This window comes from Neolamprologus brichardi, chromosome 18 (genome assembly GCF_056152115.1).
Source record: "Neolamprologus brichardi isolate AB-2024 chromosome 18, ASM5615211v1, whole genome shotgun sequence".
In the NCBI taxonomy this organism is placed as follows: Eukaryota; Metazoa; Chordata; class Actinopteri; order Cichliformes; family Cichlidae; genus Neolamprologus; species Neolamprologus brichardi.
In genome coordinates this window covers 26,362,943-26,389,911 of record NC_142121.1, presented here as the reverse complement: position 1 = coordinate 26,389,911, position 26,969 = coordinate 26,362,943, and the positions used below count along the sequence as shown (strand labels likewise).

Here is a 26,969-nt window from a genome sequence, read left to right as displayed (position 1 = left end):
TTTAAGTGCTTGTCACAAGATTCCTACCATTTTTCTCTACCTCCATACTAACAAGTTGGCAGGTAAACATAAACATGTTGGAAGGATTAAACCGTGTTGCCAATAAGCTGTCACAGGAGGGGCTTGGGAGTCAGCTGCAGACAATTAGTTACACAATAGGTGACGCACACAGAAACAAACAGTTCTTTCCGGATCTGAATGGGATAATATTTTAAATAGCTTTGTTTATAAAGAACAAGACAAGGAGACAGAGAAATGGAGACTAGAGGCACAGTTTACATACTTAGGCTTAAACAAAACCTTTATTTTTATCTTTGTATTTACAGTGTAAAAATACTATATACTAAATACTAGATGCCATTATTCATACACACATGACAAAGCTTCACATTTTAAATGTAAAAGTGCAAGTTATTGGAATGGATTTCATACATGCATACTGAAACATTACCTGTCGTAAGCAGAGCGTATTATACAGTACGTTTATGTATAGACAATGTGAGAACTCAATATGAGAAGCCATGTGTAACAGATAACAACAGATTATAAAAATGATATGGTTAACCCAGCATTCTGGAGACTTCTTGTTGCTCCCTGTTGAAAGAAAGAAAGAAAGAAAGAAAGACAAAAATTTGGTATTTGTATATAAAGTGGAAGTGCATCAAACCTGCAACATTTTGTTAAAGGATAACTTTGGTGATAATCTGTGTAATACACAAGGGTCTTCTAGAAAAATTTGATATAAACTATTTAGAAATAACCTATAAACCTATTTTAAAACATTTATGTATTCACTCCACCGCTTACCAAAATCCACATTTTTTTGGTAAGGTGTTCCATCGCACATTGCGTTACCTAAAAAAAAACTGGTTTGTCTAAAAAGGCCAATTAATCACATTAGCAGAGGCTAAAATCTGTCATGCTGATTAAAGAAGCAGCACATTTGCTTAAAAAATGCTCGACCTTGGCTATTTTAGCAGACTTAAACCCACACAGGCTGTTGCCTCATTCACGTACGTAAGCAATTGCATTGCTTCTTCAATTTTATCTGGTGCACAAATAACCCACTAGTGTTTCTAGTTTGAGTGACTTGCAGGTCTTCAGCTGGCAACTTAATTTAGTAAGAGCTAGACTGTGCAGGTTTGCGAACAGAGTATTATACCCTGTTGTATGTCTTTATGATTCTATAATCAAACCCAAAAGGCTGACATTCAACAAGTCAAAGTCATTGCTTCTTTAATCAGCACACTTTTCAGCATTAAGTAAAACATAAGTGATGGCTGATGTTGATTTTAACTATTTTTAAAAAATAATCCTGCATTAATAATGGTCATTTACAACATTTAGTGTCATATTTTATTGCCCTGCGCCTTTCTTTAAGAACCTGCACTTTTCTTACTGATGCCAACCTTTTGAACATTAGTATAATAACAATACTAGTACATGCCCATTCTACACTATTATTTGGCCTGGTTGTGCTGTTGACCGTGAAAGGAAAATGATGCAATGCTTTTATAATGTTTATAAATGCATAAAAAGGGTCATTTTAACCTATTTCTACATGGTTGCTAGGCAACATGATGATGCAATAATATATCACGTGCCATTCAGCTTTTGTGGATGCAGACACAGATAGATAGCTGGAGAAATGCTTAGATGAGGTCATTTTAGCCTGTTGCTAGGCGTTCACTTAGCAACATCGGTAAGAACTTTCAGGGCTCAAGATGAACCCGTGTGCCATCTTGGTTGCTCACCTCCTGGTCATGTAGGAGGACTCAGCAATCAGCAACTTACAACACTTGCAATAACTCATAATCCTCAGAGAATAAATACAATACTTACTGTGGGCCAGGCGGGTTGATCAGGCGTTGTAGATTTTGTATGTGCTGAGCGATGTTGCCTATTTGTTAAAACATAAGAAAATAGTGATTTATCATGACCTCGCCATGAGTTATTAATCATATAAATGTAAATGGTTGACAGTGAGAATAATAAATAAGAGTAAAACAAATGTATTTATTTATGCTCAAAGGGTGTACCTGTCATTCCATTGGGTTTTCCTGCACCAAATGGCGATCCAGCTCCAGTACTGGTACCACTTGACGTTCCTTTCCCTGGTATGCTTGGTGTTTTACTTTGACCTGAGTTACTGCTCCCAAACCAATTAAGCCCAAAGGCAGTTTTACTTGTTGATGATGATGATGAGGAGGAGGAGGAGGAAGAGGAGGATGATGAACCTAATCCTAAGCCAGAGCTTCTTGTATTTGATGTTTGCTTATTCAAGGAAAACGAATTTGAGCTAAGGTTAGGAGTAGACACTGATGACCCAGAGGAAGACCCGATGGAAGAAGAGCCTCTCCCACTCAATAATGGGTTATTTGAGCCTATTCCACCTGAGCTAAGACTGGGATTGTTAAGTCCTGACCCAGGAGAGCTGACTCTTGACCCAGTGGACAAGGGTGTATTTGAGGAGCTTGCTCCAGTTGCACCCAGTAGAGTTGATGCAGGTTTATTGAATGGTCCAAGTGAGCTAGAACCTTGGCCTAACAGTCCAGTTGACCCTGTCTTACCCTGCTGACCGAAACTGGTAGAGCTTGGAGAATTAGAGCCGGCAGCCCAGCGATTCTGTACTGGTGTGCCGGGCTGATGGGCCAGGGCTCCAGTATATCCAAACCCTGTCTGAAAAATAAAAAAAATGGTCAGTTTTAACATGAGAAAAAATAGAGCCTTCAATTTTCATTCATGTATAACACAACAAAACATGTGAATCAAGAGAAAATATCAAAATAATGAAATCATGTTCTGCTTTAAGAAAAAACTCAAATTTTTCCTCAGTAATCACAAAACTGCACTAAGCTTCACATCTAGGTTCAAATTTTCTCCTCAGACAATAGCAGACACTTAACACGAAAGGCAGAAACATTTGCCTGCTTTCACCTCTTTGCCCTCTAGTTTTTTACTGGCAGACAATACCCTGCTCCCCCCTCATCTTCTGCACTTGCTGGAGTTGAGGCTGGATCATTTCCAACAACCAGTCATGCTGCTTTGATCTCATCCACCTTATATAACACCTCATTATCTCAAAGAGGTGAGGCATGGGCTTTTTTCTATGTTAGCATTCCTGCACTTGCTCTGTACTGCAGGGGCTGTCATTAACAGCAGTGCTAACGTTTTTGCACAAAATCAGCTAGTTGCTGTATCAATAAATGCAGATCATTGCACTTATCAATAGTTTTATAGGAAAATCTACAACAAAATATACAGACACAGACAAATTGCATGGGATCACTTTTCATAATAGCATGAATCTCTGTCTGCAGTTGTCATTGAGTTCCCCTGAGAAAAGCTTTGGAAGGATCAAGGACTCAGTTGAAAATTAAATTAGGTTTTTGATGACTAAGTGGGTTTTTTTCCTGAAATATCCAAGTTTTTATATAACTTGGATATTTAAGAACACAAAAAAGCTCAAAAAGCGGGGCTTGTGTAGCATATCGATCAGTCTTGAGTGTTCTTTCTTACCTTGGACTTGTTGAGAATTTCGATTTGCTGCATAAGGCTCTCAATCTCTTTAGTTTTATAATTGACGGTGCTTTCTAAGACCTCTTTCTCTCCGCTTAGCCTCTTCTTTTCCCTCAGGAGTCTCTCCTGGTCCTGATCATGCTTCTGCTGAAGTTTGTCTAGGTTCTGTTTGTGTTGCTCAACCATGCCTGCGCGCTCCTGGCTGCACGAGCGGTAGTCTTCAGCGAATCGCCAGTTTTCAGCCTTCAAGCGGATGTTCTCATGCTGGATGCCTGCCACATGATTTCCCACGGTATTCATGTAACGCTGGAGCTTGTCTTCCACCTCTCTGGACAGGTTGGTGCAGTTGGAGCGGATCTGTTCCAGGTGTTCCCTCTGTTTCGGACAGGTGAGCTGGAAGGCGATGTGTGCAGGGAAGAGGGAATCGATCTTGTGCAGAAAAGCCCTGGAAACATTGTAGACCGAACCCAAGGACTGGGAAAACTCATCTTTGGATGTTTTCTCGTAGATCTGCAGCTGCTTTTCTTTTGTGGCGATATCCCTCCTCAGCTTGATAGTCTCCAAGTTGAGGTTGTCCCTTTCTTTGGCAATCTCCTCCATTTCCATCTTCATGGCTTGCACTGACTGGGTGAAGTTGGAACTCACAAGCTGAAACCTAGCTTTCAGTTGTTCGACCATCACCCCACAGTTACAAGTATTAAACATTGTAGCTTTAAAAAAAAATAGAAAAGAAAAACAACATACAAAGTAAGTCACGGCTGCATGAAATGCATTAATGTATTTATTTTGGGGCTTGCACTGAAGACATGTCATATTTACCATTTTGCATGGGGCATGGGGGCGATCGTAAGAGTCTGCATGAGAGCAGCTCAGTATTGAGCTGTTGCTGTTGACATTAATACAAACAAAACAAAACAGAGTGTTAGGGATTTGTTCTAAAACAGAGTGAAAAAAACACATTTTTAAAACTTCAGGTTTGCCAGTCGCAAGAAATATTATGCCATTTGAGCTAAAGTTCTATGGATCTATGATCATTTTGATTCTTCTCCAGTTTTGGTGGTGTGAAGTTCAGCGGTCTCTGCCAACTTTTATACAGCAGGAACGGACACATTCCCTTTGTGGACAATTTTATGTCCTTGCGTAACTTCTTGGAGCTTTTTTTTTTACCAGGACCATCTTCACCCTAACCACTGGGGTTCATATAATTTATCTACAAACATTTACCTAACCCTCAGCATGGCCCATAAACTCAAATACAGGTACAACTATCATAGACTTTCACCTTCTAACGTGTATAACCACCTTGGGTAAATGCCTCACTGCCATTACTAATTCGATATCTTTAGATTTCTTGCATCCTAATGCGAGCAAAATTGAGGTTCTGGTGTTTGGACCTGACAGCTTCTCTGAGGAGGTCAGTCATTATGTCGTGCCGCCGCCCGCCCCCCCCCCCCCCCACCCCCCACCCCCGTCCAGATTATTGTAAATCCCTGAATGTACACCTCCGTGTCCTCCTTAGCCTGTCTCTAACTGGTGCAAACAAAAAACTCGCCAGCACTCGAATATTACATTTAATCTTGCTGCCATTCACTGAGAAATTCAGAATTCATTTTCAAATTTCATTAATATCAATGTAGAGCTCTGATTTGACCATCAGAAGATAGGTACAGCTTGGCCATAAAGAGATGGAAATGGTCAGCAATACTTAGGTAAGCTGTGGCATTTAAACAAGGCTCAGTTGGTACAAAGCCAGCCTCCTGCCTCTACAGCAGATCGGCTGAGACCTTATTCCATCAGCTGGACTCTCCAGTCATTGGCAAGTCTAAAGGTGTTCACGCTTTTCAAAGTTGTGGCTCCTAAACTCTGGAACAGCCATCCTCAGCCTGGCTGAATATGTGGTTTGCTTTGAATGAATGATGAAAGCTCATTTTTATAGCTTTTTTTATTCTTGTTTTTCTGATGTGTGTGCGTAAGCATGCATGCAGCAGTGAATGTAAGACCGTATATTTGACAGTTTGTATGTTTGAACCTGTAGATTCATCGTTAATGTGCAGTTCATCAAGCTGTGAAGCACAAATGAAATATTATTAATTATATTATTATTTTGCATCAACTTGGCTAAAGCATTGCAGGTGTATTGGTTATCTTTTCCTGTCATCTGTAATTTTACTTATTAAAAAGATGAAAGCTTCATTAATTAAATTAGATAACACATAAGAAGGTAGACGTAGAAGAAAGATATAGGTATTGTAAAAAAGCTCAGTTCCTCACCTTCTTCAGTTCGCATTCGTGGAAATACAGAATTGACATATTGGTGTACTGACGCAGTGTTGTCAGGTCAGAGTCGAGCTGAGCCTTCGCAGTCAGGGTGACATTGAGGAAATTGGTCAAGTTTGTCCTCTGCTTCTTGAGAGCCACATTGTCCAAGGATAGCTGACTGAAGCGCTCCTCAAGGTCCTGCGTGCGTTCTTGGCATGTAGAGTCCTGCGTCTTACCATAGACAAGAAAGAGCACGAGGCTAACTATGATAAGAGACTGAATGAGCGAGGAGAAGAAGAAGACGATGCGCATGTAGTAGCCGCAACTCTTGCTGCTGGAGCGGTACTGCATCTTTTTTTTAGCCTGTGGGCTGTGCTTGGAGACCTGGGAATAGCCGCTGCTGTACATGGGTGCTCTAAAGCAGAGTAAAAAAAATCAAAACACAAACCAAAAACAAAACGAAGGGCTTAAAGCAAGTCCAAGATCTGAGAGTTGCCAGGAGACAGATGATAATGCTGAATTATTTCAGACTGTCCGGCTGATTTCACACCCCATTTCTTGTAAAGTCTTCCAGTGAAGCCCAATATGCTGCAGATCCTGACCAGACGTTTCCTCTTTGCAGTTGTGCTACAAGAGAATAGAAACGATTGTGTACTGGGTGTAAACTTGGGCAAGGGTTTATAAACACCTTTGGCCACACATTTCCTATAATGGGAATGGGCCTGTTCCCAGTCTCCTCCCTCCGTTGGCCGTCCACACCTATGCAGAGTTTATCAAACACACGATGACCTCTCTGCATGCTTTATGAGCCAAATGTTTTCTTGGGAAAAAATAAATAAATTCTCTTACTGTAATTTGCGAACTGCACCTCATTGCAATTGGTTGAGTCAGAATTTAAGGCCTGCTGAAAAACCCCAAATACCAATGGGCTCCAAGGACCTCACTGGACTGAATGTGTGGAGCTTCCCTGTAAATCTGCCAAATCCATCTTTCATGGGATCATAAACAGTGATTTCCATCACGCAGCTGACAAGGAGGACAATGGCTCCTGATGCACCTCTAAGAGTCTTATTCTGTGGCTCTTTGATGCTTCGAGTCTCAGTCCAGCACAATGACGTCAGCACACTTCCCTCTGTCATAACACAAACATGCACTAAGGCACACACACACACAGGCGATTTAAAATGAAATGTAAGAGTGAGAATCCCAACTTTTGTCCTGCACGCTGTTGTTGACATGGTTGACAGGAAGTGGCACACTGCAGAGGAACTGCTGATGTCCAAAGCTGCCAAGAATCTACAGAAAAGACTCAACAAACACAGGATACAGATTACACAAATAATAAGGGTGTTTTAATTGAGGTTGAAGTGGTTTGCTTGTTTTTTTTTTAAATATCTAGATGGTGGGTCCGGTTTCCATTTTATTTTTATTTTTGGAAAGTGATGGCAACCTGGTCGAGCAGCACAGAGGGCTATGTTTTACTTCCAGCGTACGCTAAACACGTGAAGCCTGAACTGCAGGCATCACATGCATTTGCCTAGCAAGCTGCAGTGAAGTCGGACTCCAGTGGTGATGGTGATGAGCCACTAAAATGTGGTTCAACACCATTTTTTGCCACTGAACATGAGCAAATCTCCTTACATGTGAATTTCAGGTTCCTTTGTGACATAAATAACAGGAAGGGCTCACAGGGTCCAGTTTTGTGTGATTTCTTTGCTTTGGGTGCGTCTTTCCCAGCAGGACTCCCATCACAAAGACTATAAATCAAATATTAAGTGTTTCAGCTGACCGTTAACAATCAAGGAAATATTTCTTGTAGATAATGTCATATTTATAAGAAAGACACATGGCTATCAATCGTCTCACATCACACTCCACAAGAAAACTTCCCAAAATGGCCAATTTTTTTCTTTTCCAAATTTAACCTAGATTGTGACACTCACACTGACTGAAAGACCATTTTATCTGCAACTTTTGCACCCAAATTTCTTGTCTCAGTTAGGCCAGCAGGCCAGATTCTTTCATTTGTTTCAACGACGCGGCACAAACTCAGAGGTGACGGAGCTTTCGCAGTTATGGCTCCAAACTTGTGGAATGATTTCCCATTACATGTCAGGCAGGATCCTTCATGTTTTGCTGTTTTAAATCTCTTTTAAAAGCACATGTTTACTTCCTGGCCTTTGAGATGTGTGAGTGTGAGATTTTAAGTTACTTTTTATCCGCTCTTTTGTTGTTTAACTTCTATAGCTCTTTCTTTGGATCTGTATCTTTCACCCCTGGCCTGTATTTGTCTTTTACATTTGCTGTTATTGTACAGCACTTTGATCAGCCCTGTTTGTTATTTCTAAAAAGTGCTTTATCAATAAAGTGTTATGATGAAATTATCCCATCATGGGTAAGAGTTTTCACTAATTCCCAAATGGAGGGACTGAGCAGCTCCTTCAGCATTAGAGAGTTAAAACCCCTGTGTAGGATGAAGGGCTATCACAGGTCCTGTACTGTGACATGTCTTTTAGTGTAGTGTAATTTATTTTAATGTATATGGTACAATTGATAAAAAAAAGTACAAATTAGTCTTGTATTGTATTTTAATTGATTTTAACATTTGCAGTTGTAACTTATTTGTTTTTCAATATATTTCTATTTCACCTTTACCTTATGACTCTTGTGCTGTGGTAACAAGTGAATTTATTAAGTGCACTTAATAAAGTCCTTATCTATCTGAGAGATTTTATGTCATTAATATTGGTAATTTAAAAAAGAAGTATTTTAATTGAATTGTCTCAGAACATGGTAGACATTTGGATCTTCATGCAGTTGTAAAAATTACAACAACCAATAAAATCTTTTTGACATAACTGAGCAATCTTTTTTTTAATTATTATTAGTCTTTTGTTTATACAGGTAAAAAATATTACTCATTTTCCAAGAGAGACCTGTCATCTGAACATAACAATTAAATTTCACTTGACCGCATGATTTAAAAAAAGTTTAAAGTCATGATTAACGATGATTTTATGAGGCCGCTTAAGGTCTTTTTGTTAGGAAATGCAGACGTTACTGCAAAAACAGTTTATTCTGTTTCTGTTTATTTCTCAGCCTCAAAACTGTCATCAACAGCTGCCCATGTGAGTGTGAAACAGCCGCAATTTCTAGCACGTCATGTGGGAACAAGCCAAATGCGTACCCCTCCCACACAGCACCAGCTAATGTAGGTGTGCAGCATCTGCTCCTGCAGCTGAGGTTAAGCACCTTTAACAGAAACGCAGAGCTTGAAATGTTTGTGCCAGGCGCTGAGATTACACTTCAGGCTTGTGGCGGGCAGAAAATATTTCCCTTCGACAGGATTTTTTTAGTTGTTTTATTGAAAAATAAAAATATCAGAATTCAGCCAGACACTATAAAAAAGCTGCACGCTGTCATTCACCAGCGGTTTTTCCTTTCAAATTGATTGGGGAGGAGGGGGGTGTTTGGAGAGACCAAAGAGAAGGTATTGCATTGTGCTTTTTATTTTCCTTGAAACTCGAAGACCTCCATTATGCTCGTGTTTCTTGAAACTGGAGAGGGCATACACCCACACAAAATCCACTGAGGGCTGCTTGCATGTTCGCTTAAAATGCAGAAATACTGCTTCTGCAAATGAGCAACAAAACATTTGGAAGTGGTTAAAGTAAACCTTGGTGCTACAATATGAGCATATATAAATAATTCTTATATATATATATATATATAAAGAAAACATTCTTTAGATCTTATGAATGATGAAAGTTTAGTTTTAGTGTGGGTGAAATATTACACACAGTTTACCATTATGGGATTTTTTTATAGTTTCCTACATATTTTTAAAACATATCAAATTTGTCAAGTCAAGAAATCAGCTCATGGATTAAACAGTAACATTAAGCACAGGCCTCTACAGTGTACAATGTACCAAAACTGACAGATTTCTAATACATTTACCTGCAGCAGGCTGGTAATCAGTAATGACATATTTTAGGAGATAATTATTTAAGTAACGTTTGTTCTGATGGCACAGCAAGAAGAAGGTTGCATACAGTAATCGTCATGGGACACACTGCCACTTAGAGGAAAATAAACACTACTACAGCCGCAGATCTACTTGGAAATGTAGTGGCTGAATGCATGTGTGTATAGCAGCTTCAAGCGTCAGGAAAGTCTTTTTAAGCTTTGCCTGGATTATTATACTCCTCTAGGGCAATGTGCATGAATGAAAAATATGCACCTATTTAGCAAAATTATTTTCTTGGCTATAATTGGAGTGCCATTGGAAAACTTTGAGAATGTTGTTCTGTCCGGACAGGACTATCTACTGATATTTTTGTTTTTGTCACAACTTGTCCTATTTGCTCAATATAGCCTAACATTTTGATAAAAATTGCATGTTTTTTCATTTTTTGACTAACATGTTTAAAAGTATTCTGCATGTTTCCTTCAGTATTTTTGTGACATACAACAATATATTTTCCTGAAATTGACACTAGTGATTTTTTTTTTTTAAATCAATGTGTGCTCAAATATGGGATTTTACAGGATGGCTTTATTTATTTATTTATTTTATATTTACTTTGCCCAAACACAGATATTCTTTTGTCTATTCCAGATTACACGTCCTGAGTCATTTTTATGGTAAGAACGGACAATAAAAATTTCAGGCTTTAATAGGTTTTGAGATATTCATGTTCAAATATTGCTGCAGATTTTAACATGCAAAAAACCCAAAAACATTCTGGAAGTGGGCAGACTGGCTGCTTTTAAAAAGATATATTTCTTAAAAAGTATTTCATATATACAAAAGAAAAGTATTTGAAAAGCTACAATTTTACACCAAAACATATATATGTCCAAAATTTAGCCACAAAATCAGAGGTGGATGAGAAGAAAACAGACGTGAACAGTAAAGCAGTGAAAATACTGCAACACATGAGGACAATTTAAAGAGCTGGACACAGAATTATAAATTCTTTGTAATGCTGTGGACAAATTTGTGTTTTACTAATTAACAGCTTTTGTTATTTAGATCAGATTTTTAGTTAATATTTGATGGACTGACTCTTTCATACAGCACGTGCTGCTGAATTTTTAAAATGTGCTCCAAAAAAATGTGAACATCAGAATGTGTAGCAGCTGTGTGTATCACTGATGGAGATGTTACTCAGTTTCATAGCACCTGTCTAAAAATGATTTTATGACTGCTGTCCTGATGTTACCAGCTGATGTGTGAAGTCCTGTTATTAAGCCTCAAGCTGGGGATTTTTGTTGTTGCCATGTCAGTGTTTTGAAACTGAATGTGATTTGAAATAGAGACTGAGGACACTCTATGCTTCTAATCCAAAGTGCTCTGATTATCATTCATTCTGACTCGTAGAATGATCCAAATTCACAAAATCGACTTAACTGTTATTTTGACATCATGTTGAATAGAATATTCAGCTCATAACCCATCTAGGAAATGTTTAATGATGTCACAGATCAAAAAAAGGTGAGGGCCAAAGACTCTCATACAAGCGGAATTTGATTTCCATCCAAAGGAATCGCCTCCTGCTGGCCATTGGAGAGAATGCAGGTTTAAGGCTTACTTTTTTTTCAGACCTAGAAGCTATGTCATCTTTTATTCTGTCTGTGATGATGAGCTGGCCTCCACATTCCCCATATCCCACCCAAATCAAAATTTCCATCTCCAGTTTCACTTGAGAGCAGACTGGAATTCCCAGCCCAAACACAGAGGATCCACACACCAAAAACACCCCAAGAGGTCCGGTGTCCATGTTCACGTGTGTCAGAACCATCTTGTAGCACAGGAAAAATGTGCACAACTTTAGGCAGATAGTTTTAATGTTGCAAATGCTTGTTCCCTCTCACTTTCTTAAGTTCAAGGCAAAATCTGAAAAATAATCTGATTTGCTTTCTTGTGTAGCATACAGTCTTGATACAAGTTGGCTTGCTTCTAACCACAGGTAACATAATCCAGCTAATAGCAAAAAAGGCTCACTTTTAACATAATCTACTTTCTACTTAAATGCCACAGAAATAAAGTGGGTTCAGTGTACGAGCTGTTAATTTTCTTTTTAATTGCGTTGATGGATTTTCTTCTGCCCAGTGAAGAGATGTGATAAAGATAAAATGTAAAAATGTAAAAAAGCTACTTCTGAAGTAGCTTCCTGTCTTCGTGCTGGTCCCTGTGAACATCCAGATCTGATTTCAGCTTTTATGCTAAGCTAGGCTAACATTGCCCTGTCTGCGCCTTCATGTGATGTGACAGATATGAAACTACGACGGCTGTTCTCATCTCAGCTCTCAACAGTCACAAATTAAATTGTTACATCTCATTTTTCTAATGCATACACACCAAAGCGTATAAACAATTTGCAGTTTTACCGGGAGGGGGTTTGTGTTATGTGTCGGCTGGGAGCACTAACTTCCTGGAGGCTCCGCTGGTTGCCTGGCAACTGCTCGATAATTCTCTAAAATGTCCAGTTTTCACTTTAATACCAAATATTTGGAAAGGAATCTAATTTACATGTTTCCTTTTTACTCCAGTGCTTCCTGGGCCACCTACCTGGCATACTGTTTTATCTGCCCCAACAACAAAAAAAAAAACTTATTTCCTAATAAAAACTCCTGGATGACACTCAGAATCACACCATAGTATCTGATATGTTTTGATCCTTGGTATTTTGCTCCAACGTATCTGGTTACCTGTTTCACAAACATGTGCAATATTGGGTGACTTACTTAAGGAAAGAGGTGGTACATGCCTTTGTCAACCATCAGACCGCGGAAAGGCAAATAAACAAGGTGGTGCTAAATAACGGCATGTGCAGAGTTTGTGCACAAAGAAAGTGGAAATACCTGCTCTTGTTGTCTGCGCTCCAGCTTGAGCTGAATTTAAATGGCACTGCACCGCGTCGGCGGGGTTAAAAAATTCAGACGTTCATTTATCACGACAATGCGCGATGATATCAAAGACAGAATTGCTGAAATGAATTTTCTCAACAGGCCCTGTGATGTGCCATCCTCTCAGATCATTTATTCTGGCTCAAATTTAATTTAGAAAAAAAATAAAAAATGAAAGAATAGCTGTGGCCAGCACCTCCTGCGGTTATGTGATAAGAAAGACTGGAGCATTCATATCAAAGAAATTTCCCCCTCATATATATTGTATTTATCTATGTTTTTTAATCATTTTTTTCCTGCTGAGCCATGAGGCAGACGCGAAATTATCGGGAGGAATGGGGGGGGGGGATTTCGCTTGTAATGATGGAATGTACAGTGGCTTTCTGCACGTTCCCACCAGGCACCTCTCATCTGAGGTGACTGAAAAGACCAAATGATGAATACCTGGGAGTTAATCCCCCTCCCCTCCTTCTCTCTGTGTCTTCAGCACACAGCAGATGTTTTCCCTTTGACCCACACAAAAGGCTTCTGTTTTTGTTACCAGGCTTGTCCATTCCTCAAAGGTTAGAGGTCACGCTGGTCTCAGGGCGAAGCTGTCACTGCAAGTCTAAACATTTGACGGCCATCAGAGCGTGATGAAAACACCAGCCCTGCAAAAAAAGGCTACACAGACGCCTCACGACTGCTTTTAAGTAAAGACCTACTTTCCATATGTTGATGCAGTTGAAAGCACACAGTTTAGATCAGTTTAGAGTTTGGTAAGGATGCCTCGAGGAGAGGGATGGACTAACATGAGACATTTAAAGGTTAACTTAAATAGGCAAAATGTTAACTAACAGTAGTGATTCATGTTTGAACTTGTCTACACAAGCTAACGGTTCCATTAACTGCCCCGTAAACTTAAATTTAAAGGAAAGCTGGCAACTTAAAGCCAAAAAAGTAACAATCATTTTAAATTTGACAAATAGGTTTTCTGAGCAGAGTTTAAAGACTTGAAAAACTTGTTGTTTTATGTTAGAATTGCATAAGATGATTTACTGAGGATAACCTAGTCATCTCTAACCTGAGAGATTGACGATAATCCCATAGAAATGAGACATTTAGGTAGATAGACGTATAGGAAAAAGTCAAACTTTTGCACAGTTTAAATGAAATATTTGAGCCCACATAAAAACATGCCAGATTTTTCCCACAAAGTTTATTCAGTTCATGTGGCCGTAGCGTTTTCAGTGGGAGAAACGTTTCGGTACTCGTTCAAGTGTGACTTAATCTGTCTCGGACTGTAGTCACTGGATGCATGATGAACGTCTCTCCCACTGAAAACGTTACGTCCACATGAACTGAATCAACCTTTTGGGATTTATGTAGCTGGATGATTGTGCATGCATCAAGACCTGCCAGATTTACATGCGTGTGTAAACGTAGAGATGTAAAACTGTGTATATTTAGATGTGATTTTAAAGCAAACAAAGTCTCCGTCTAGTGATGGGGTTGTAAAGTCAACTAACAGGCCTTTTTAGCTAGCCATGTCCTCTATTAACCAGCTGCTTGTCAGCATTTGATGTATTCACCAACTCTGACCCCAATCAGGCTGCTTAACCTTGAAGAAAGGATTCAGCTGTGTCTTGTTCACTTGGTTCCTCGGATCCGTAACAAACTTGGACATTTCTTACCTCAGTAAAAGAAGCCACAGCCAGATATACAAAGACACAGTGTTCGTGTACGAGGCACTGCAATGCTCTGAGTACTTCAGATTCTTCAGTATGTTACAGACTGCTGGTGCTGTTGCAATCTATTACTTTTTTTTTTTTGTTGTTAAATAAAGCACACTTACATTTTTCTTCTTATGATAGATTTTATTTTGTTTTCAATTATATTTTTTGTGATATATATATATATATATATATATATATATATATATATATATATATATATATATATGTAAGAGCGTCATCAAGGCAATATCAAAGGAAATGGAAAACATAAGACCATCATGGTGGTGCATACTAATGCATGCTTGCCTGCTGTGGTGTGCGATTGTTTAATTATTTATAATTACTGATGTTGGTGCATGAAAACTCAACATTGAGGGACTCTGGGATATGGTTTGCAGGTCTAGACTGTGCTTAAAATTTTAAAGGGGTTAAATTAGTTCAAGCTATTTTTTTCCTTTAATCTGTGTATCTCAGAGAGGTGACGTTCATAGATATTTCTGTCACACACACATTATTTTTTAAAGAACAGACTGGGCTAAAAATCACAAGCGCTGTTTACTACAGGTGACCAACCTTTGCTTGGTTGTTGCAAGACTGGATCTACCTGCTGGCAGCTGTCAGTCATATCTGAGTATGAACTCATTTGACTATCAAAAAAAGTAGGGTAGTTGAAATGCTCTGATTTTCAATGTTTGCATCACCTCTACATTCATAATTTTCGGCAAACATCAGAAACATGGGCAGTTTTTGACTCTTTCACTTGATGTGACTGTTTATGGAAGCTTTTTCTGCCTGTGGGAATGTTTTTATTTTCATGGGACTGGAAAAAGATAGATAAAAATTTGCCATCCGTAGGACAAATTTTTCAAGCCCCCTCCCCCAAAGAAATTTTGAGATACAGTACTTATTTAGTATTTCAAATTAGTAAGCCTCAGACTAACCTGAGCTTTGCTCCTTACTCTAATTTTGAGATATTAAGTCAAAATTTAGAGATAATAACTTTATTCGTGGATGCCAATTTAGATTTTTTTTCTGTTTCTTCAAACAAACTTTCATTGACTTTCTTACACCAATCAAAAGTGTAATACAAGTAACAGGTGTACAGAGGTCCCTCGTTTATGTTCTAAAACTAACCTGCGATAAGTGAAATCTGCGAAGTAGCCACCTTTATTTTTTTTACAATTATTATAGATGTTTTAAGGCTGTAAAAACCCCTCACTACACACTTTGTATACTTTTCTCAGACAGGCATGAACATTTTCACACTTTTCTCTCTTGTTTAAACACCCTCAAAGTTCAAATCTTAGTAGAAAAATATTTCCAGTATCATAGAATAAAACCAAAGATCAAACCTTGTTTTCAGGTCCAGAACATGGGAATAGAGCAGCTGCCACAGAATTCAACATTAATGAATCAATGGTATGGAAGTGGAGGAAGCAAGAAGAATGAGTTGAGTAAAGTTTGACTTATCTTGCTTCGCTTAATGTGCCTTATGGTCCGAAAAATACGGTAACTTCTACCTTCCTTTAGCATGTCCAGAAGTCCGATCATTTCTGCGATGGTTAGCATCTTCCTCTGCCTTTGACGGTGCTAAACGTTTCGTCAACATTGTTGTGTTTGTTGGGGAGAAAACTTACAAGCATAAAGTACAGCACTTCAGAGTTACACTGCTAGCGATCGAAGATTTATTTAAATTTGACAAGCTGGAGACATGGCATGGAGGAGATTGATTGACAATGGTCTACAGCCGATCAGGATGCGGGACACAATGCGCTGTAAACAAAAACAAAACAAAAAGCATGCAAAAATAAAATATGCGAAACAGTGGCCTCGCTTATTTTAGCAGTCTTTGAAACTGAGCTAACCCATCAGTTGTTATCTTAAAACTGTTGATAAGTGGGAGCATTTTGCATTTTGAGTAGCGTGACCCTGTTGACCTAAAGAGAATCTCCAAAATGTTTAAACTGCTATTAGATAGTCAGACTTCACTATTTTATGTGTATGCATGTTTGTGTCTGTTGTTCTGGCTGCTTGACAGATATTTTTCACAGTCTTGCATTTCTGGATTTCTCGCTGGGAGCGATCACATCCTGCAAGTCCAAAGGTCACACCTCTGCTGCCCCCAGTAGCAGCATTAAATCGGACAGACACGCTGGTGTTGAAGTGACGAGAATGTTAAATATTCTCATTGTTTTCTGCAAAAATTGATCTTAAATGTCACACCTGTTGTGTGCGAAATGCTATTCGGGTTCTGTAAATGACAATTTTATTACTGACATTTTTAAAACTGAGAGTTTAGGAAGATGCCATTGACATGTTTTGAAGACAGAACATGTCAGTGGCAGCAATCTGGTGCGCTAATGCTGAACCTGCATGGATAATGACATACAAGAAGGGCAGTTGGGTGCTGTTAAAGCTCCGCCGGTTGAGTAGGCGACACAAATGCCAAAGGCTACTGCCGGAGCCTCGTGCAGGTCAGACCATTTCCTGTGTGACACATCCCCCTCTCACTCTCTCCCTGTTTCCTGCCTGTTCCTTGTACTAACCTCTCAAAATAAAGGCCAAAAAAAGGGGAAAAAAACCCAAAAAAGTTCAATATCCAGGGGTTTGAATCCACAAGAGCTCTAAAATATTACTGACAGCATTATTTATAATGCTGTCAGTAAGCTAATACATCCTCTGACCTGCAATGCCAAATTGAAAATCTTCTGACATCTAACGACAGGCCAATTAATGGGAACTCTTTAAATTTACTGTTTTTCAGATACAAAAAGTATTGATTATCGGCCCTGCTGGGAATCTCATCTCTCTCCACACACACTCCTTTTACAAGCAGCCTTTTATTTGACAAGCCTAATCTTTCTCAACACAAGAAGTGACAATAAGCAGGCACAGAGGCCTAATTAAAGGGACTTTCATTCAAATTAACACACACTCTCTCCCACACAAACCTCTGATGACCCATTAGCTGCACAATGGTTAGGACAATGCTTCTCTATCACACACACACACAAATACACACAGTGTTCTGCAGGGGGAGAGCGGTAAAGCTGGATTTAGATTTAGGAATGCAATAAAAGTGCAGATGGGGGTGGGGCTAACCAGCTGCTTGTCAGTAGGGTGGGGTTGGGGGGGAGATACCTTCACAATCTCTAGATAAGACAAGTTGCATATAATGGGATCTCTCAGGGCACTTTCATCTATCCATATCTTCGACTGCGACCCCCATGAAGCTGCGCAGTTTACAAGCAGATTCATCACTTATCTCTTGAAGCTCTTATCCGAGGTTGTCGTCCCTCCTCTCCAACCCTTTTATCGGAATCTGACCCCGGGCTTTTAGCGTGGCAAGGGGCGTGAAAGTCAGCTTGACCTCTCGGGGTAACCTCCGACACAAAACACCGTGTGCAGCAACAAAGCGCTGAAAACAGAGGACCTCTGAGAAATGAGCAGTGACCATAAAATGGTAACCTCTATTTTCTAGCACAATAAAAGTGTTCTCGGGAGAACTGCTCGCATGTACGCGGGATCAAAGAGCACCGTTCGCGGCGCAGTGCGCTTTTGCGCCGGGAACTAAAGTTCACCTCGATGCTACCTCGCTTGGCTTCTTAAAAAAATAAAGTTTACTGTGATATGAACGCATGAATCTGAGGGTGCTCTTAAAGACAAAGGCGAAGCAGGAGATTGGCTTGCATGTGTTTGTTGTGGGGCTTCTGGGTAATCTGGTTTTGTCGGGATGGTTTTTGAGGCCTCGGGGTCATGCTCTCTGCATCTCTGAAGACAGACATCCTCCACATTCTTCCTGTGTGTGTGTTTGTGTGCGCACGCTGCCCTACACAGCCCACTCTCTTTGCTCTTTGACTCCAATGGCCATATAAGGCAGCCAGCACCATGGTAACCACAGGGCTTGAATAGCAGTGTCAAATCCCCGGGAGCGCACACACACACACACACACACACACACACACACACAGCCCCCTCCCCCTCTGCATACACTCCTGCTCCCCTCCCTCCTTCTCTCTCTCTCTCCGGCTTTGCTTGATCTCTCTTTCTCAAACACACACACAGACACACACACACACACACAGACACACACACACACACACAGACACATACAAATACGTTGGAGGAAAACAGACAACAGGAAAGAGGGTCGAGGAGAGAGAGAGACAGAAGGTGGGGGGAAAAAAGCAAATGCTGAGAATTTCAGTCTGTGTGTCGAGCTCAGCCATTTCCTTGAATCATAATCTGATTTGTGGACTGTGAAGCCGGAGAGGGAGAGACAGAGGGGTGAGAGGAGCACCCATCTCTTCAACCCCCTCCTTCTGATCGCCTGAGCCATAGGGAAAAGCTTCTCACACACACACAGAGGCGAAAAGCAGCACACAGGGGCTAGGCCGCAAGTCATTAGTTCTTGGTGGACAAGCACTGACAAAAGGCTGGAGGGAGAAGGCTGCACAAGCGCCTGGAGAGCGACCGCAGGAACTATGGAGGGCTGAGCACACGGACACCCTCTTGTACGCTCTCTTGTTTTTCTGGGTTTTCTCTGTGGAAGCAGGAAGCACAGAGGCTTGTGTCACAACTGAAGCTACAACAAGCTACAACAAGCAAGGAAGAGAGATCACTTCCTTGTGCCGGGGATCTGCTGGTGTGTATTTTGGAAGTGAGTGCAGGCAGTCCACGTCGCCAGGTCTGCTGCCACCGCTGCTGCTTATGCAGCTGCCCCCAACATCGCACTGAGGACCGCCGTGACCACCTGAAAATGTTGCAGCTGCTGCGTGGACATTAACTTGGTTTGCTCAGTGTGGAATGTCTCCATCACGGGTCACAATGCTACTGCTGCTGCTGAGAGGATTACAGCAGGGAGAGAAGAGTTGCCTGCCTTCTCAGGAAGATCTCTAGAGCGACGAGAGGATTTCTTTTTCAGCGAGGGGAGCCACAGACACCACATTACTGTTTGCTCTAAGGTAAGCTTGACATTTTCTCTCAAAGGACTCTACATACACAGAATAGCTGCTACTAGCAAGGGCAAATTCAGCGTTAGGGGTACTTTAAGAGGGGCGGTCAAATGCTCTCCAGGCATGTGCTGAGGCGAGCTATGCTGAGGTCCTTTTTCAGCCATTACTGTTGCTACAGAGACAGGGCTGTACGTGTGTGAGAGGACAAGAGCATGCAGAGCAGCGCGAGACAGGATTCTGCACCTCGTGCCGTTTGCTTGCAAATGATTTTGTGTTTTGCTCTAATTTTGGAGGGTGTGCGCTTAATGTGTGTTTCCTGTGTAAGGTTCCTCGGCTGAGACTATTTGCCTGGGCAGTGCTCGTTGCCCTTAACCATCTCAGGAACTGGTCTGAAGAAGAGGACGAAAACACCAGGCAGGGGCTACGAGCTGGATAAAGAGAGAGCGCGAGAGAGAAAAGAGCAGAGCAAGACACTGAAATCTACATGCATGCAAAACTAAAAGTTGCCACACTGAGACTGTTTCCAGGTCATAGTGGAGTGGGAGGAGACTGATCGCTCTTGTTTTTATTTTGTTCTCCTGCCAAACACACTTCTACTCAAAGGCTTAGAGCCCCCTCCTTTTTTTAACCCCCCTCTCATTGACATCTGCCATCAACCCCGAGGATTGTTTTTCTTTCTGTTCTTTGGTATAATAACCCAGAGACTTCATAAACAACTGAGAGAGGGAGAGGTGGGGGAAAACACACGCAGACACAGTCTGGACTTTTTGATATTTATGTTACCTTGACAGCAACCAGAAATCTTGGCTGCCTGTCCCATTTTCCTCTGCGGTGGTTCGGTAACCAAGCGATGGCCATGGTGAGTGGGGGCTGGGGAGATCCCAATGGGGGCACTAACGGGCTGGGGGACAAGGGCTACCTGAGGGGGGAGGAGGAAGACGGCTCTCCCCAGGCGGGAGGCAGCGACATGGAAGCCGGAGAAGATGACAAGGCCTGCGTGGTGGACTGCGTGGTGTGCGGGGACAAATCCAGCGGGAAACACTACGGAGTGTTCACCTGCGAGGGCTGCAAGAGCTTCTTCAAGAGGAGCGTCAGGCGCAACCTCAGCTACACCTGCAGGTGAGGCATTGTGGGTAATTGTTATTTTTGTGATTTATTGACGGGCTGAGCTCGCACAGCGTTGAGAAACCCGCTTAATACAGGATACTGGAAGTTGAAAGAGGAAATGAGACTAGTTATCGTTAAAAATACGTCCATGTGTTTTTGTTTCTTTTTTAAAAAAAATTGTAGCCTAAATGAAATATTTAAAAATAGTTATTATTGACGAATATAAACTTCCTAAATGTGAGGACTCGCTGCATTTCTTTGTCTTGTTGTACTGGATGTACTATAAGTGGCACAAAACAAACTGCTTTCATGTGGGAAGAACATTTTCTCTATTATCTGTTTTTTTCTGACTAAACGATTCCCCCAAAATAACAGAAACGTTACTAATCAAATCAGCTATTATTTGTAGCTAATATTTATTATATGCGTTCACTAGATCGCCATTTCCATACAATTTTGAAACTAGTGATTATTTTCACTTTTTTTAAAATCAATCTAAAAAACTATCCGTGCTCTTCAGCTTGCATGCTTTGCCACGCCAAGATATTCTCACTTCAGATTATTTCTGTTCACTTCTGATCAAAAAAGTGTCTGAATCCAATAATTAATTACAATTATTTTTTTTATTTATTTGCTGTTCATTTGACTTATTTAGCCCATGATAACATTTTTAGCCAATTTTACTTGAATAATAATGAAAGCGTCTGTTGTGCACAGCAGACAGCTACATACAGTTAAGCTATATGACTGAACCATGTAGCCATCAGCTCTCTGGGCGTCATCGTGTTGTGCGCAGCCTCGTGGAAAATCTAGTTTCATAATGCAATATTAATGTTGAGTAGCTCTGTTAAAAGGAAGTGCTGGCATCAGGCTGTTGACACTAATCTGCAAACAGCTTTTATGCTCATCAGATTTTTTGTTTGTTCTTTTTGAGAGGAAGATAATGGCTGCACATCAGAGCAGAGCAGCTTTTCCACTCGCTGTTTATGGGGTTTGTTCTTACATTTGTCATCAGGTTTGGCCGCTTTTGATCACACGTCACACAAACTGACGCCCGCAGTAAAGCTGACCGTTATTAACTGTATTACAGGACAGTGTGGTCGGTGTATTTTAATACATGTAAATGCAGTATGTAAGAGGTGTGATGTGAGGCAAATGTTTATTAACTTTACACATCTGTAATGCTGCTCTGCTGCATGTGCTGCAGAATTGTTTGCGATGACATGAGGCCATCTTCATTTTTCCAGACAATCAAATATTTAATGACTTATTATTCATTAATTTACTTTTTTTTTGGCGGGTTTATTCTCAGATCAAATAGAGAGTGTCAGATCGACCAGCACCACAGGAACCAGTGCCAGTACTGTCGCCTGAAGAAGTGCTTTCGTGTTGGCATGCGCAAAGAAGGTAACTATCCTGTTCCCCAAATTATTTTACCATCCATTCACTTTTTCTGGCAAGAATAAGAAACACTGTGGCAAATGCTGTGATTGTAATTGCACAATAGTGGAAATGGTTCAGCTGAATGAATAAAAGAGGCTACTTTCAGCTGCTCTTGTATTTATAAGGGGTCGCCACAGTGGGTAGCTCTGCTTATTTAATTTATATGTTGGATACCCTTCCCTACGTAAACCGGGGATCTTCTGCTTGTTAGGCAAATGTGTAAACCACTACACTATAAAAAAAGGGGGAATAAGTGACATTCAACACTAAGCATCAGAGTCTTCTCGTTATTTCCATCAGATACTTTTTTAAAAAAAAGAATAAAAACCCATTAAAGTATAGTAGTAATTATCTGCTAGTGTGATCTTGCCTTTTCTGTGCTCTGTAGTGCAGAGAATGCCACACATGGTTCTCTAGGTCCTATCATGGCATAGCAAGCCATGCGTGTCAGCTCAATGCCATGTACTAAGTGGCTTAATCTAGTGCCTGCGTAACAGTGAGTGAGAGGGATACAGGGCTAAGACACCTGCGTCCCAGAGGCTTAAACCTCTGGTTGAAGCTACAGAAACCCTCTGACTTGTTGGCTCAATCAAGAAGAATCCAATATGGGAACTTTACCCTAAGTGGAGGATCAGGCGAGGCCATCAGTAAATGTCACTCTGACAGATACACAACAACAAATAAATAAATAAATAGTTGTATACAAACACATTTGTTAGGCCTTTTAAAACTGACATCAACATTTAGGAGATTCTAAGCACAGACGTCCTCCCTCAGTGTCCCTTCAGTTGGTTTATTCCTTGTAATCACAGATCACAAAGTACGCTAACTACACACATTATGAGTCCCTATAGACAACGAGAGAGATTCCCTTTGCTCCACTACCTTGACTGAGAGGTCAGAGGTCAGAGTCAGCTAGTGAGCTGCATTCCTACTGTATGTGTGAATTGGGCATATTGATCAAGGATGCTTGAAAAGGGCAGATGCTCATACCAGGAATTAATATCCCCAAATTTAGAGATCTCTACTGGTTACTGCCCTGCTTTGAGTTGAGTTTGATTGTGCATGCTTTCAATGCTGGAGAATAGCTTCCTAATTGAGTCAGGCCTGGTAATCAGAAATGCACTGCTGGCTGAATTCAGTTTTAACTTTTCTTCTCTTTGGTCTTCTCAACCAAATCCCCTCCATCACCTCCCCTTGTCTTTTGCAATTTTCTATTCTGCCCTTTTCTTCTCCAAACCCTTTCCTTTCCTCTCCTCTCCTCCCCTTTGTCCCCCAACCAAAATACAGCAGTTCAACGCGGTCGCATCCCACCTCAGCCGAGCCTCAGCCCCTCCATCACACCCATAGGTGGCGCCAGTGGCCTTGGAGGCGGCGAGTTCTATAACAACAACAATGGAGGTAGTGGTGGTGGTCAGCCAGTGTCTGAACTTATTTCCCAGCTGCTGAGAGCCGAGCCTTACCCCAACAGTCGCTACGGACACCAGTACAACCAGCAGGCCGGTCCTGATAACGCTATGGGAATAGATAATATCTGTGAACTGGCTGCGCGGTTACTCTTCAGCACAGTGGAGTGGGCGAGGAACATCCCTTATTTCCCTGAGCTGCCTGTGTCCGACCAGGTTAGAGGATTATTTCTAATTAAAAGCCACATATACAGTTTTGACTTTGAAAGACTCTTCCCTCTTTATCAGATTATATTGCAGGAACTGTAAAAGATAAGCAGAATGAACTGAGTAGACATTAAAGTGTTGAGGGGGGGGTGTCACTGATTGAGACACTACTAAATCCTCAGGTGGCCCTGCTGAGACTGAGCTGGAGCGAGCTGTTCATCCTCAGCGCGGCGCAGTCTGCCCTGCCGCTCCACATGGCGCCCCTGTTGGCTGCAGCTGGTTTCCACTCCTCGCCCATGTCTGCGGAGCGCGTGGTGTCCTTCATGGATCAGGTGAGGGTGTTCCAGGACCAGGTGGACAAGCTGACCAGGCTACAGGTGGACTCTGCTGAGTACAGCTGTCTCAAGGCCATCGCGCTGTTCTCGCCAGGTGATTAGTGATTCGAGTGGCTAGTAAGAGCAGAAAACGTCTTGCTTGTTGACTTCACCTGCTGTCATTTAGCACAGCTAGATCAACAAAAGAATGGTACAAATCCTCACAGTTACATGGTGCCTGGCAAACATCCAACAGCTTTATCTTGTAAAACAGACCCTTCTTCTTCTTTCATGGAGAAAAAACAAAAAGAACTGTTGGAAGACTAACAAGCCACTTAGTCCAAGGCATTCATCGAACAATTTACCTCCTATGGCACCATCTCCTGGCTTGTCATTGAAAATGCAGTAATGTTTTAAGTGCTTTGTAATTAGCAGCACCATTGATCATCATGAGCCCTGAGCTTTTCCTGACTTAAGTCTTACATAAGTGTCTGCCTTAAAGAAATAGTTTATAGCGACTGTCACCTCTAAAAGCGATCATTATTTAAAGTAAAACTTTTTTAAGTGAGGCTTATAAATCACGTTTAGGCCTGAGAGCATCCATAGATGAAGCACTCTGGTTTCACGTGTTTCCCTCTGGGAGGTTTTATTACATTATTTGCTGGGATTTCATCCTTCCTCTAGGCTCATCACGACTCTTTATGTAACCTGCCCACACTATTAAGTAACTGCCTCCTCCCTCCTCCCTCTTAGATGCCTGTGGTCTAACAGACCCAGTACACGTGGAGTCTCTGCAGGAGAAGGCTCAGGTGGCTCTGACAGAGTACGAGAGGATGCAGTACCCGAGTCAGCCTCAGCGCTTCGGCCGCCTCCTCCTGCGCCTGCCCGCCCTGCGTGCCGTTCCTGCCAGCCTCATCTCCCAGCTCTTTTTCATGCGCCTGATAGGAAAGACACCCATTGAGACGCTGATCCGGGACATGCAGCTCTCCGGAAACTCAATCAGCTGGCCGTATGTCCCAGGACAGTAGCTCCCTGACAGACGAGGTCTCCGTCTGGTAATAGTGACGACAAGGACCCACAGGAAACCTCCTGACTCATCACTATCCATCTGTGTGGTTATCAAACTGCAGCGCCAGCTGGCCATCATATGCACTGTACTGTAACCGCTCAATTCCCCCTCATGAACGAGCCCTCAGACTCCACATGGGCCTCCAGAAGAAGAGAGTAGAAGAATAGCATAGCCAGTGCCAAGCTGGAGCTGTCTTGTTGCCAGTGCTGTCGTTCTGGTGCCAGGTCCCAGGCCGGAGACCAGCTCCTCACGCTGGGCTCCGATATGGCCACCACAGCCAGTCATGTCACCACCCACATGTCATAGTGACTAAAGACTCTGCAGTTTCATGTAGAGGGCAGCAGCACCCCACTACAAATACATTTAGAGAACAAAACTGTCCTGCCAACAAACACCGGAGGAGCAGTGTTTCTCACACCAGGCTCATTTTCCATGGCTCGCCATTTGTGATACAATGACCTTTTTAACCAAATAACTGACAACAGGATGATGAAGTATCACTATTATGGATCGATCTGTGCGCCTCACTGTTGAAGGGAAACTCTTACCTCGACAACGAGGAAGACACTAAGGAGCTCCTGAAAAGGAGCAGAAAGGAGATAAAACCAAGGAAAATTCACCAAAGTCTATCACATCATCCTACGAGATGGTCCTCACACCCAGAAAACGAGATGAACCGACTTGTGACTGCCTGACCATCGAGTAAACAGCCCATTTAAATTCATCCACAGGGCTCACTGGTGGTGTAGTTGAAGAAGATTAAAAAAAAAAAAAAAAGGCATAGAAAGATGAGAGCGGACTAATACCTCACTAGACATCAGAATGCTTTAGTCTGATATTTCCTAAACACAAACCTCTGTAAATTTTGTTCACCAGAAACCGCCTTCTTTTTGACAACTGCCTTGTTTTTCAGTACAAATTTGGGACACCTGTGTAACACGAGTCTTAGATCCCCCAAATTGATTTTCAGTCGTCTACTGAATATGAGTTTTGACTCGCTGAATACGGTGCGTTCAGCGTTATTTTGATCAAACGTCATTGTTATTATATATACGTATATATAAATATATATTTGTTTTCTTTTTTCTCATATGCACTGAGAAACGGCAGGCTGACGTCTAAATCCTACTTGAGTTTAGTCGTTTGAAACGATTCTAAAACAATAAGAATTAGCTTGACAAAAACAGCTCTAAGAGTAAATAATCGACACTACCAGTTAAATTCCAGTTTACGCTTCTGGAGATCACGATCTCCCGAAAACTGTATTGAAATATGTACATATATATATTGAGCCCGGCTTTTGTCTTTTCTGCATGTTCAACTGTTATTTTGGATCTCTGCTAAGTTGATACTGTTTTATTTTATGTAATTAAAGTTTCATTTAAACATTAAAGTATTTGCCTTCAATGGTAGCTCCTAAATGTTTCTTCTTCTTTTTTTCCTACCTGTATTTACATGAAAATACCTCTGTCATCTGTTGAGATGTCAAGAAAGAAGCTGAATGCCATTACAACTAATACGACGTAGAGCTGTTCATGCTCTCATCTCTTAGCATCTTGAGTGTGTCTCTGCTGTTTGTGAATGATGTTGTAATTGATGAGGATCTGGTGAAAAGACTGCGCTTGCAGGATATTCAATGCCAAAAGATTATACTGTCTGTCGGGTTAGAAGAGGATGGGATTCCCCGGTCCACCTGAATTTACCTCACATGGGTATTTCAAGAGGAGGGTTTACAAAATCAGGACTACTTTAGGTATTTTTAAGGAAATGATGAAAAACACACTCCAAACTCAGCGCGATTCAGCAGTTAGCAATTTAAGAAACCAGAGGAAGGGTGCAACTCCTGCTTCTTGATTTGCCGCTGGGCCATTTTGGAAGTTCTTTGCATATTCTTCCCTCAGTCTACAATTCACACAACCGCGCCGTAGAAGGAGGGGAAAAATATTGTTAATGTTTTCTTATCTTTGTGTTACTGAGTTCCTAAGATTTAAAATTTCATGTGTATGGCAACGCTATTAAAAGAATCAAACGATGACGATGTGTCTTTTGTTATGTTTTTT

General features: G+C 41.2%; 2 protein-coding genes across 3 annotated transcripts; one reads left to right on the top strand and one right to left on the bottom strand.

The window, feature by feature from the left end:
* Positions 1-274: 274 nt before the first annotated feature.
* plvapa (plasmalemma vesicle associated protein a) lies at positions 275-6,440 on the bottom strand. The gene is made up of 6 exons (XM_087832226.1): positions 5,791-6,440; positions 4,339-4,405; positions 3,520-4,229; positions 2,040-2,679; positions 1,843-1,900; positions 275-594 (listed from the first exon to the last, which is right to left on the bottom strand). Exons 1-6 carry the CDS (start codon positions 6,184-6,186, stop codon positions 561-563), a joined length of 1,905 nt encoding a protein of 634 aa, XP_087688352.1. The 5' UTR covers positions 6,187-6,440; the 3' UTR covers positions 275-560.
* A 12,007-nt stretch (positions 6,441-18,447) lies between these two features.
* On the top strand, positions 18,448-26,944 carry nr2f6a (nuclear receptor subfamily 2, group F, member 6a). Of its 2 annotated transcripts, none has more exons than XM_006786760.3 (6): positions 18,448-19,372; positions 19,689-20,482; positions 21,783-21,877; positions 23,207-23,535; positions 23,709-23,955; positions 24,594-26,944. In XM_006786760.3, exons 2-6 carry the CDS (start codon positions 20,214-20,216, stop codon positions 24,866-24,868), a joined length of 1,215 nt encoding a protein of 404 aa, XP_006786823.1. In that variant the 5' UTR covers positions 18,448-19,372; positions 19,689-20,213; the 3' UTR covers positions 24,869-26,944. The 2 variants fall into 2 exon arrangements, with proteins under 2 accessions (XP_006786823.1, XP_006786822.1); XM_006786759.3 differs by having other exon boundaries at positions 23,204-23,535.
* Positions 26,945-26,969: the final 25 nt, after the last annotated feature.

Coding starts and splice junctions, on each gene's coding strand:
- nr2f6a (XM_006786759.3), top strand. CDS start 20,214: ATGGCCATGGTGAGTGGGGGCTGGGGAGATCCCAATGGGGGCACTAAC. Junction 21,878..23,203: donor TGTTGGCATGCGCAAAGAAG/GTAACTATCCTG, acceptor ACCAAAATACAG/CAGTTCAACGCGGTCGCATC. Junction 23,536..23,708: donor AGCTGCCTGTGTCCGACCAG/GTTAGAGGATTA, acceptor CTAAATCCTCAG/GTGGCCCTGCTGAGACTGAG.
- plvapa (XM_087832226.1), bottom strand. CDS start 6,186: ATGTACAGCAGCGGCTATTCCCAGGTCTCCAAGCACAGCCCACAGGCT. Junction 2,680..3,519: donor AAATTCTCAACAAGTCCAAG/GTAAGAAAGAAC, acceptor TTTATTTTTCAG/ACAGGGTTTGGATATACTGG. Junction 595..1,842: donor ATCAACCCGCCTGGCCCACA/GTAAGTATTGTA, acceptor TTCTTTCAACAG/GGAGCAACAAGAAGTCTCCA.